The 11,131-nt window shown below is 43.8% G+C and overlaps 2 protein-coding genes across 2 annotated transcripts in view; one reads left to right on the top strand and one right to left on the bottom strand.

Moving 5' to 3' along the window:
* The window catches only part of LOC123961823 (leucine-rich repeat neuronal protein 3-like), a 20,974-nt gene extending 15,306 nt beyond the window's left edge, over nucleotides 1–5,668 (bottom strand). Inside the window, exon 1 of the mRNA XM_046037547.1 lies at nucleotides 5,488–5,668. The gene's annotated coding sequence lies outside the window, so the exon portion shown is untranslated. The remainder of the gene's footprint in view (nucleotides 1–5,487) is intronic.
* The window catches only part of immp2l (inner mitochondrial membrane peptidase subunit 2), a 178,837-nt gene that overhangs the window by 132,443 nt on the left and 35,263 nt on the right, over nucleotides 1–11,131 (top strand). The window contains exon 3 of the mRNA XM_046036977.1: nucleotides 9,523–9,588. Within this exon, the coding sequence (XP_045892933.1) occupies nucleotides 9,523–9,588 (66 nt within the window). The remainder of the gene's footprint in view (nucleotides 1–9,522; nucleotides 9,589–11,131) is intronic.

Genomic DNA, 11,131 nt, shown 5'->3' with positions numbered 1-11,131 from the left:
TTATACAAGCTGCACGCTCACTACTTTACGCTGTTATACAAGCTGCACGCTCACTACTTTACGCTGTTATACAAGCTGCACGCTCACTACTTTACGCTGTTATACAAGCTGCACGCTCACTACTTTACGCTGTTATACAAGCTGTACGCTCACTACTTTACGCTGTTATACAAGCTGCACTCTCACTACTTTACGCTGTTATGCAAGCTGTACGCTCACTACTTTACGCTGTTATACAAGCTGCACGCTCACTACTTTACGCTGTTATACAAGCTGTACGCTCACTACTTTACGCTGTTATACAAGCTGCACGCTCACTACTTTACGCTGTTATACAAGCTGCACGCTCACTACTTTACGCTGTTATACAAGCTGCACGCTCACTACTTTACGCTGTTATACAAGCTGCACGCTCACTACTTTACGCTGTTATACAAGCTGCACGCTCACTACTTTACGCTGTTATACAAGCTGTACGCTCACTACTTTACACTGTAGCAAAGAGTCATTTCTTCAGTGTCGTCACATGAAAAGATAAAATCAAATATTTACAATAATGTGAGGGGTGCACTCACTTTTGTGAGATACTGTAAGATTCTAATAAAGTCTGAGGTCAGTAAGACCTTGATTATGATTTAATGAACTGATGATCAAACTCAATAATTAGGTCTTCATGTCATCATAGGACTGAATGCAGTCTGGACATTTCTTCAAACAACCAGAGCTGTTATTCTTCTGGAGAAAGTTTGTCTTGCAGAGTCAAAAACACCTGCAGCAGGTTTGCACACAGTCCTAATGCAAGATTGAGCAGATAGTTTAAAGGGTAATTCTGGTTTATCACATTTATAGGGCTTTGTCGTTTTGACCATCACCATGGTAACATTGTGCTCGCCAAGTCAATTGCTGGGTGACTGTTTGTCAAAGCAGGAAACATAGTTAGATCAGACAGGTTGGAAACAAACCAACAGACTATACAGCTGATCTAAACCATTTTATTCGGAGGTCTAACACACGGTGATGTCAGCTTCTTCGTTTCCAACATGTCTGATCAGACTTATTTGCACTTCCAGATCTCAGCTAGTTGAATTTAAGGTTATTATTACTGATAGACATTATGAAAAAGCTACAAAATTAAGACCCCAGTTGTAAGAGTCCAAAATGATGACCGTATAGAAGCAGTCTAAACCTTTGAACCCCATTTGCATCTAAACCCTCACAGCCTCTTCTCAGTTAGTTATAACTAACATACATATCTGATCGTACAGAAGTCAAACACATCCTCCTCGAATCAGCACGAGTCTTTCCATTATCTATTACGCCATCTTTGGATAAACACCACGCTTCTACCACGGTCCATTTTGATCTGTTCCCTGTTGGGATGTTTGTGTTTTGTTATGCTTCTTGTATAGTTTGATACGTTACGTCTCATTAATCTGATTTTCCCTGGTTATGTTTTTTTTCGTACCCCTTTATGTGTCCCTCCCTTCAAGACGATGTCCTCTTGCCAGGCCGCGGTTGTAAATAAGGATTTGTTTATTAACTAACTTTGTGGAAACCAGTTTTGACAGAACTAAATGACAAATTGACGTCTGAACATGGATCTCATGTCCGTTGGACACTGACACACTCGTCTGTCCGTTTATACAGATATACTGTGTATCTGTTAACGTACAGGCAAAAAAAAACCTTTATAAAAACTGGACTACAACACATATAGTACCTCACACATGCTTTCTAAGTAGCTTGACTTATTCTGAGTCAAAAGTCTGTCAATAAAGGGAGTGAAAGGGTTAAATGAATGTGACATTGTGGGTTGCACTTTGGATTATCACGTTATTTAGAATCATTGTGTTCGGGTTTACAGCAGAAAGCCGAGACATGAGCAGGGCAGTGTGTTCCCTGCTTCCTGCTTCCTCTCTTTTCTATAATTGATTTTTCTGGGTGTTATTGGCACATGACCAACGCCAGAACACCAAGATAAGATCAACATTTCAACACTAAATCCTTCTCTCCCCCCTTCACTCCTCCCTCCATCCGCCATTGATTTACCATTAAACCAGTCCCATGTGAGTCCCGCGTGCACCGGTTGGTTCCCTCCCCTCCTCCCACCGCGCACGCTCCTTGTTAGCATCACCGGTATCAGAATTTGCACTTAGCATCCACTCCCACGAGTCACACTTCTCTCTTTAATCTGCAGCCCGTCTACTGTTAATTACCCCCACGCACACGCTGTAAACATACACAGTTTAACAGTGTGACCTCTGTTTGTTGGTTCATGGCGGTACATGTGTGCAGCGACAGTCGCCTGCGTGTTCGGTGTGGAGGAGGCAGCAGCAGATGGCTTCTGATATCGACTCTGACGGGGCGCTGGATACAGACCTGATGCTGGTGCTGCGTTATATTTTTAGACCGTGTTGATGTTTTGCTCTATTCTGACTGATGCCGGGTCGAACCAGAGGCCTCCGATGTCTTGGACACATTCAGCAAATACTCATTAAGGCAAAAATGGTCCAGTCTAAGCAGCAAGATTGTAACTTATACAAGAATCTACATACTGGCATCAGTACCTGGAAATCTAATGAATTTACCTGAAATTATAAGGCTGCTGTAATTCTGTATTTTCTTAATGTCAGGAAATGTCACAAAAAGACGTGTTAGTCTCTCTTTCAACAACATTTTCTAACTTTCCGCATGGCAGTGTGTCTTCAGGACTTGGGGAGTTCTACCGCCTGTACAGTATCTCACAAAAGTGAGTGCACCCCTCACATATTACTAAATATTTGATTATATTACTTTTCACTGAAGAAATGACACTGTGCTACATTTTCACTTAGGGGTGTCCTCACTTTTGTTGCCAGCAGTTTAGACATTAAAGCTGAGGATACACGGAGCAACTTTTAGAGCAATGTTGCCGTCAGTGGTAATGAGTAAAGATTACTACCATAATCCCCGTCCCCCCTCACTCCGCCACCCTCCCCCCACCACCGCTATCCGTTCAAAACATAGTCGGACTTGCCTCCAGCAGCATTGCTCAAAAAGTTGCCCCGTGAATCATCAGCTTAACGGCTGTGTGATGTGTTATTTTGAGGGGACAGCAGATTTACACAGTTATACAAGCTGCACACTCACTACTTTACACTGTGTCATTTCTTCAGTGTCGTCACAGGAAAAGACAGAATCAGATATTTACCAACATGTGAGGGGCGAACTCACTTTTGTGGGAAAATGTATGTAAACGTAGTATAAAGCCTTTAGTGTCTCCAGAGGGCGCTGTGTGATGTCTTATAACTGTCCTCAAGTGATGTCACTCGAGTCAGCGTCGGCTGAAGACTACAAGTTGGAAAATGTAAAGTGAGTACCTGCTGCTCATCTCTGCTGCAGGCTTCAGGCTACATTAGCCGCTACTAGCGCAACACACCACAATCTTTGACCAAGCTATCGATGGTTGAGTTGCATTGTGGGTAATGTAGGCTTCAGGTTTTGAAATAAAAAACAATATAAGGACAGGGAGAAGGATAGATAGTTTAGGAGGTCTGAATTCATTTGTGAGCGCTCTCACAATGAGATGGAGCCAAGCATACATCATAATTTATATGACAAATGAGTTTCTATCACTGTTTATTACACACTGTATTTGTTTTCCGAGAAATTCTCCCTCAAGCGTCCATCTAAGAAATGGAAGAAATATTGCTGCTTGGAAAAATACCTGAATCTCTAATGCTTGGATAGACGTCCAGCAAAAAGGCAGTGGTGTAAGAAATATTCAGATAAGTAAAGTAAAAGCAGCAATACTGCATTACAAGTAAGAGTTCTGCATTCTTTTTATTATTAGTTATCAGGAGATTATCAGAAAAAATACCATCTTTACCACTGATACTACTGTCAGTGTTTTATGATCATTTTATTCAATAATTATTAATGATGCATGAACACTTGAGTGGTACTTTATTGTTGAATTGCTTTATATGCTGTTGGTGAACATGCAGTGGAGTAGAATTATAAATTGAAATACTCAATTAAAGTACAGAACTTGAGAGTAAATTTACTTTCTGCCACAGTTTTTCCAAAAACTTGGCGACAGCCCTGCTCCTAGATCCTGAAGAAACATTCTGTGTAATGAGATGTTGAAGTTCGGGGGGAAAAAAACGGACATGATTAGAAACATAAGTAGTTGGCAGAAACTAAAAGATGGAACAACAACATTTCTACTGCGAGCTACATCTGAGACTTTTTACAGGCTTAACCTGTTTGAAAGAGGGCCGTCATCTTAACAGAACTTGTGTCTTAATGTTTGTACTCATGAAAAACATCCCCCTCTGTTCCACTCCCCTCCAAAGAGGGAACATCCAGAGAAAATGGCCTACTGTCTTTATTTAATTAGCACTATGTCACACTGGAGTAATCCTCCCGCTATTGTCCAATAAATAATAACTGACTGTTTTGCTTGTGCTGCCTAATCAGAGCATATGTGCCGCGAGTCCTCTGAGAAATCAAGTGATGAAAATTAAGGATGAACGTTGACGTATTACTTGTGGAGCTCTGGAGAGGGCTGCGTCTTTAAAGTCTCCACAGCCCACGCTCAGCCTCTCCGAGTCTGACGCTGCTGCATGTTGACGTGAGAAAACTGAGCGTTTGTTCTCCACCAGGAGGCTTCGACCCCTTTTACTTGACCCCCCGTTTAGCCGCGGTGGAAATGTGCTGAATTTCAATATGCTCATTTGAAGGCGGCGTTGTTAATTATGAGCGAGGCTTTAATGCAGCGGGAGGGGGGAGGGAGCGAGGAGAGAGACGGAGGTTCTGGTGAATTAGGCAGGCGGTGGTGGGAACGTCTTTGCTCCCGTTAGAGCGGATCACCCCGCAGTCAATCCTGTGACCTGCACATCTAAACTCTGACTGCACCCGTCCTGACTCATGTGGCCACATCACACACCAGCATACGCCGCCTGTCCACACCGGCTCTAACCAGAGCTGACGAAGCTCGGACACTTTACGCTCGTTAGCGCTCCAGAAGCGTCCTGGTGGGGAATGTATCTCATTAATATGATTCCCCGGGTTTAAATGTGGCTCAGGAACCTTTGTCGCATGTCGTCCCTGAATATTTCCTGCTTCTTGTCACTTTTAAGCTGCCTGATAAACACAAAAACGCCCCCCTCTTCTTCCTTTCAAAAAGAATCTGTGCTTCATCCGGTCTTTCTCTTACTTCAGGGGACGAACCTGTGGAGTGACACGGTCGAGACTCCACTCTGTCTGCCAACTCCGACACAATTTCTTCCCCTCTCTGAAGCAATAAAACAAGCAGCTGAACTGACAAAACAGGAAAAAGACTCGATGAGCTGCGGCGTCCTCGCACGCATTTATAAAACCTGCGACAAAAATCTTATTCCCCTCAGCTGTCAGAACCGCAGGCTGAGCCGCCACAGCACTCAAGGACTACCGCAGTCCTGCCAACACACACAAACACACATCATACAGCGATGAAACACTCACCAGCAGAAGCGGTATCCATCACGTCCCATGCAGCAGCAGATATTCAGCAGGTATTCCTGGCATGGCTGCAGCAGCACAGAGTCCCTCTGTGTGTTTTATTTAAAGCGTGCAGCGCTGCATGTCAACATCCAGCAGCAGCAGCTGTCCTCCTGTTTTCCTCGAGTATCTCCAAGAACCGACGTCTTCTCTCTTTTCCTTTCCACAGCGACAGAGAGATGTGGAGAGAGGGGGGAGAGCCAGAGACACTGAGAGTGTGAGAGAGAGAGGGAGGAAGAGAGAGAGAGAGAGATCTGGAATTAAAAGGAGAGAGGGGAGAGAGACACTGAGAGTGAATGATAGGTTGTGTTTGTCATTCCTCCATCCTTCCTCTCCTCTGCTGTTGGAGAGGAGGTCATCCATCACTCTATCACACACACAGAAACACAGTATGAACACACACAAGTGCACACACGGACACATTCCAGTTCCCCAGAGACCGACCAATGAGTGTTCAGTACTGGAGCTGGAGCGGAATCCAATTGGCTTAGCAAGCTGTCAGTCAGTCACGATCCCCTGTATCCTTACAGCAACGGGGAGGATGGGGGTGATGGGTGGTGGTGGGGTGTGTGGAGGGGGAAAAGGAGGAGGAATGAAAGAACAAGAGGCGTGAGAGGAAGAAAAGTACAAATCCAGTTAAACCAAGTAGGAGGCGGAAGAAGAAAAAGAGGATGAACAGGTAGAAGAGGAGAACGATGAAGCCATGTGCATCTCCCTGGCAGGGGGCGTTAAGGAAGTCAAAGAGCTCCAAATCTTATTTCGGAGATGCTGAGATTGGTGGAAATCCTACCCGAACCTGACGTGCGTTGTTGAAGTTTCAAACCAAAATAAAAAACTGATCCGAAATGGACCCGGATAGGATAATTAGACTAATCCATCCAACTTTGGACTGGCAGATGCTGATGGTGGTTACTGGGGGTTACAGTCAGGGGCAACTAATAGGTTTGGTTGAAGATACCCAAAGACGTTTTGTTTCTCATGCAAAAGGCTTTAATATCAATATCAGTTTTATTTATACAGCACATATAAAACAACCAAGGTGCTTCACAGGTTAAATACAACAACAAGACACTACTCACACAGTAAAAGTACAGCAGTAAAACATTATAATATACAGTATACGATATATAGTGATATTAAAATTGCCAGGAATAATAACAGACTTAACTCGAAGGATATGCCAAAGAAAAGAGATGTGTTTTTAACAGTGATTTAAAACGTTCGAGAGTCGGGGCGGTTCTGATGTGGACTGGCAGGTTGTTCCACAGGTTAGGGGCAGCTACACTAAAGGCTCGATCGCCTCTGGTTCTAAGTCTGCTTCTGGGTCCATCCAGGAGGAGGAGACTGGTGGATCTCAGCACTCGAGCTGCAGTATGAACGTGAAGAAGCTCCGTTAAGTACAATGGAACCAATCCATTAAGGCATTTAAAAGTTAAAAGTAAGATTTTAAAATCAATCCTGTAATGAACAGGAAGACAGAGGAGGGAGCGCAACACAGGTGTGATGTGGTCCCTCTTCTTCTTTCCTGTCAGGAGGCGGGCAGCAGCATTTTGGACTAACTGCAGGCGCTGAATCGATGACTTGTCTAAGCCCACATATAAGGAGTTGCAGTAGTCAAGGCGGGAAGTTACAAAGGCATTAATCACCCTCTCTATATCTTTAGGAGGGAGATTCAACTGGAAAAAGCAGGATCTAACAGTGGCGGATATCTGTTTATCAAATTTAAACGCACTGTCCAATACAAGAGAGAAGGCTTATTCAGTTCTGACTGGTAGGAAATCCCAGCTATTGAATCTCTGTGGCGTCTCTGTGTTCAACCTCCTAGGCAGGAATGAAAGGACAGCACTATAAGTGATGTCTCAGCTCTCCTCCCCTGTTGGGAGATGGTTTCTCTACTCTGGTGTCGATGCAGTGTTTCCTTTACACTGATTTATTTGAGGTGGCCCGCCACAATATCAACGCTGACCACCACATATAGATTTTGTTTTGTTTTTTACTATTGGAAATGTAAACTGGGCGGCGCGGTGGTGCAGTGGTTAGCGCTGTCGTCTCACAGCAAGAAGGTCGCAGGTTCAAACCCCGCTTGCCCCGGCCTTTCTGTGCGGAGTTTGCATGTTCTGCCCTGTACGCAGGATAAGCGGTCGATGATGGATGGAAATGATGAGCTGCTCGTTCGCTCACGCCCTCTCTCTCTCATTGTGAATAGCCCCTCCTCTTAGTGCACAATCTGAATTAAAACAAAATCATGCGCTGGAGGAAAGATTGTTGCCGGCTTTTCCGTGCAGAAAAGATCAATGAAAACTTTTGCATAAAGTTAAGTCTGATAAGTTAGTCCATCTATGTTCTTAACACAACACCGTCAATCTCGGACCCTCGGAGACCCTTCAAATAAGTTATTAGCAAGCATGTAAGGAGACTAGCTAATAAGCAGATCTATGTTAATGTTAGAATACAGCCGCGTTGTCGAGGTTAGCGCGCTGGACATAGCTGGACTGCTCATGCAATATATCCACTGATGGCTTCTTTGACTCTTCTTTCAAACTGTCCACCTGGACGAACCAGGCGGTATCCATCACCCTGACAACGACCTCACAGAGGTTAAATAGCTGGGATTTCCCGTAAATCAGTCAGAACTGAAGAAGCCTCTTTGACGAGAGATGAAACGTATTCAAGGATCTTCAACCAAAAACCATCTGCTCTAGATATTAGCCCACCTCGGATAACTTAATATAAAGCAACGCGTAAAGATGACATTTTCGACTTGTGAAAAGATAAAGCTGGACCCACCGGGCTCACTTGTGCCTACCAGTACTGCATTGCTAAATAAACTGTAAAACCAAACTTACAGAACCTCTGGGTGTGAGGATGCTGCTCTGTATTATAATATGTAGAGCACTCTGGTGATGTTGTGTGTTGTATCATAGTTGCCTTTTGTTTGGTGGTCTGATGATTGCTGTATGGCACACTATGAATTTCCGAAAGGACTAATAAATATCTAATAACCTCTCCACGCAGTTGTTACCACGGCTTCTGTGTCAACGGAAAATGGCACCGACTCCACGCCCAAGCAGAAAACGGCTAACATGAACACCATGTCAGAGTGAATAATGAATTTAAAAAGAAATCACCTGATTATCAGGCTACCTCCTTTTAACCTCATTCAACAGTCAGAAGGACCAGTGGAGACTCTTTCCTGGTCGTGGAACAGTGAACCAGCTCTTTACTTTTGCAAGGTTACCGGAGGGTTTATGCACGTTCCTGGTCACGGAGCTGCCGCTATGAGCTTTTTCATCCTTGTAGAACCGGCGTTGTACGAGCTGTATCTGTAATTTCAGCAATAAGTGAAGCACATTCTTGGTGGCTGTTTGCTTTTGCCTTGTCTTCACTTCTGTTTGAAGGAGGGTTGTTCAGTTAAGTGACCTCCTGATGCGTCTTTGCTTCTTGTCCAGGATGAAGTTCTCTTGGTTTTGTGTGAAGCAGTTGGGATGACTCCAAATGGGAGGCCATAGTACTCTGCCGGGATGCTGTGAATTACTGAATTACCCCCTTTGGGAAGGAATGAGTTATTGCCCCAAGTGGAGAGGTTCACGTAAGTTATTGTACAATGGAGCCGGGGATCATCAGGCAGATGTTATAAAAGACTCTCAGAGCCCCTACTTCCTGCGGCTATGCTTTTCCAACAAATGTGTCATTTCTGATGCAAAATAGGATGAAATATCTGCATATTTTCAAACAAACTGTCATCAAGTCAAAATTGTTTTCTCAAGAACTGAGAAAAATAACCTTGATTTCTGCTTTTCCAACGTGCACTTTGCATTTGATCCAACTGTACTCAGACTATAGAGGAGTATCTAACCCTTAAACTCGATCTGACTGCATCTCCCTGAACAGAGCTGCTGCCACAGCTTACTATATCACGCTTGTATGATTTTTATTTGGCTCTGTTTTCCTGTTTGGGTTTTATGCTCATTGCCTTATATATGTTTATTGTTCCCTCAGGTCCCCCAAGAATCCCCAGCAGAAGATCATCAAGCGGGTCATTGGCCTGGAGGGAGACTTCATCAGGTAGGAAGCAGCCCTCCTCCCTCCTGCAGCAACAACTTACTGACAATCTGACCGAGCCTCTCCAACTAACCCTGATAAACGAGTTAATATGTCTTATGCCACTTTTATATCACAGCTCTGTTTAATAAACTAAAGGTATCCTGAGGTTAATGTGAAACGGCATGAATCAGAAGGAACGCATCTGTCTCGCATCTAATCGTATCACTCTGCAGTCAAGAGGTTCACTCCATCACACTGATTTCTAATCAGATTAACTGGCATCACCTTGTGGCAAAAACAAATCACTGCTTGGTTCCCTGCACAAACACAAAACACCAACTAAAGGTAGAACAGGTTTTCAACTCTACTGTGGCGAAAACAGGGAAGCAACAAACAACCAGCAAACTAAACTTCTCCACCAGCCCATATGCAGCATTTCTTCTTGTTTTCTTGAACTTAACGCTATGAAAGGTATTTGCTTTATGAAACAAATATTACTCTAAACGGTAAAGGGCTTTATTTATATAAAACTTTTATCCAAGATGCTTCACGGTTTGCCTCTCATTCAATGGCAGTGAGGTAGCTACCATGAAAGGCAGCTGGCCTGACCATCAGCAGCAATTTGGGGTTCAGTGCCCGAGGACGCCCGCTTTACCCTAAATCTCTTTAATCTCTCTTACATTTAAAACAGTTGATGGAGTTGCTATCGGAGGTGAAGAATAATGCTGAGCCGATTCTTTGACGTAATCAATTACGTAAATCCGTCAAAGCGTCGCTGCATCCGGCGTTGCATGGATTCCCCTGGACAAGCTCCAGCTACAAGACCGCGCCTTCGACCGTCTAAAGTCTGGGAGTATTTAGGACAGACACTCAACAACATCGTGTTTACTTTCTGTCTCCACACAAGCACGCCACATTATCAGCACGAGGACACGTAGTTCGTTAAAATGTAGTATTTTCTTAAAAGTATTTTCTTCATGGCCTTCATGTTAAAAGTAATTTCCGCCCCGCTGCTGTAATGGTAACGTAACATTACACCGTGTGTCATCTGACGTTCGGCCGTTTCATACTTTCTGACTATTTAACGGCCACGTACACTACCGTTTAAAAGTTTGGGGTCACCCAAACAATTTTGTGTTTTCCTGAAAAGTCACACTTATTCACCACCATACGTTGTGAAATGAATAGAAAATGGAGTCAAGACATTGACAAGGTTAGAAATAATGATTTGTATTTGAAATAAGATCTTTTTTACATCAAACTTTGCTTTCGTCAAAGAATCCTCCATTTGCAGCAATTACAGCATTGCAGACCTTTGGCATTCTAGCTGTTAATTTGTTGAGGTAATCTGGAGAAATTGCACCCCACGCTTCCAGAAGCAGCTCCCACAAGTTGGATTGGTTGGATGGGCACTTCTTGCGTACCATACGGTCAAGCTGCTCCCACAACAGCTCAATGGGGTTCAGATCTGGTGACTGCGCTGGCCACTCCATTACCGATAGAATACCAGCTGCCTGCTTCTGCTCTAAATAGTTCTTGCACAATTTGGAGGTGTGTTTAGGGT

This window comes from Micropterus dolomieu, linkage group LG22 (genome assembly GCF_021292245.1).
Source record: "Micropterus dolomieu isolate WLL.071019.BEF.003 ecotype Adirondacks linkage group LG22, ASM2129224v1, whole genome shotgun sequence".
Lineage (NCBI taxonomy): Eukaryota > Metazoa > Chordata > Actinopteri > Centrarchiformes > Centrarchidae > Micropterus > Micropterus dolomieu.
Note: the sequence above shows the minus strand (reverse complement) of the source record. Positions and strands in the feature narration are given on the sequence as shown.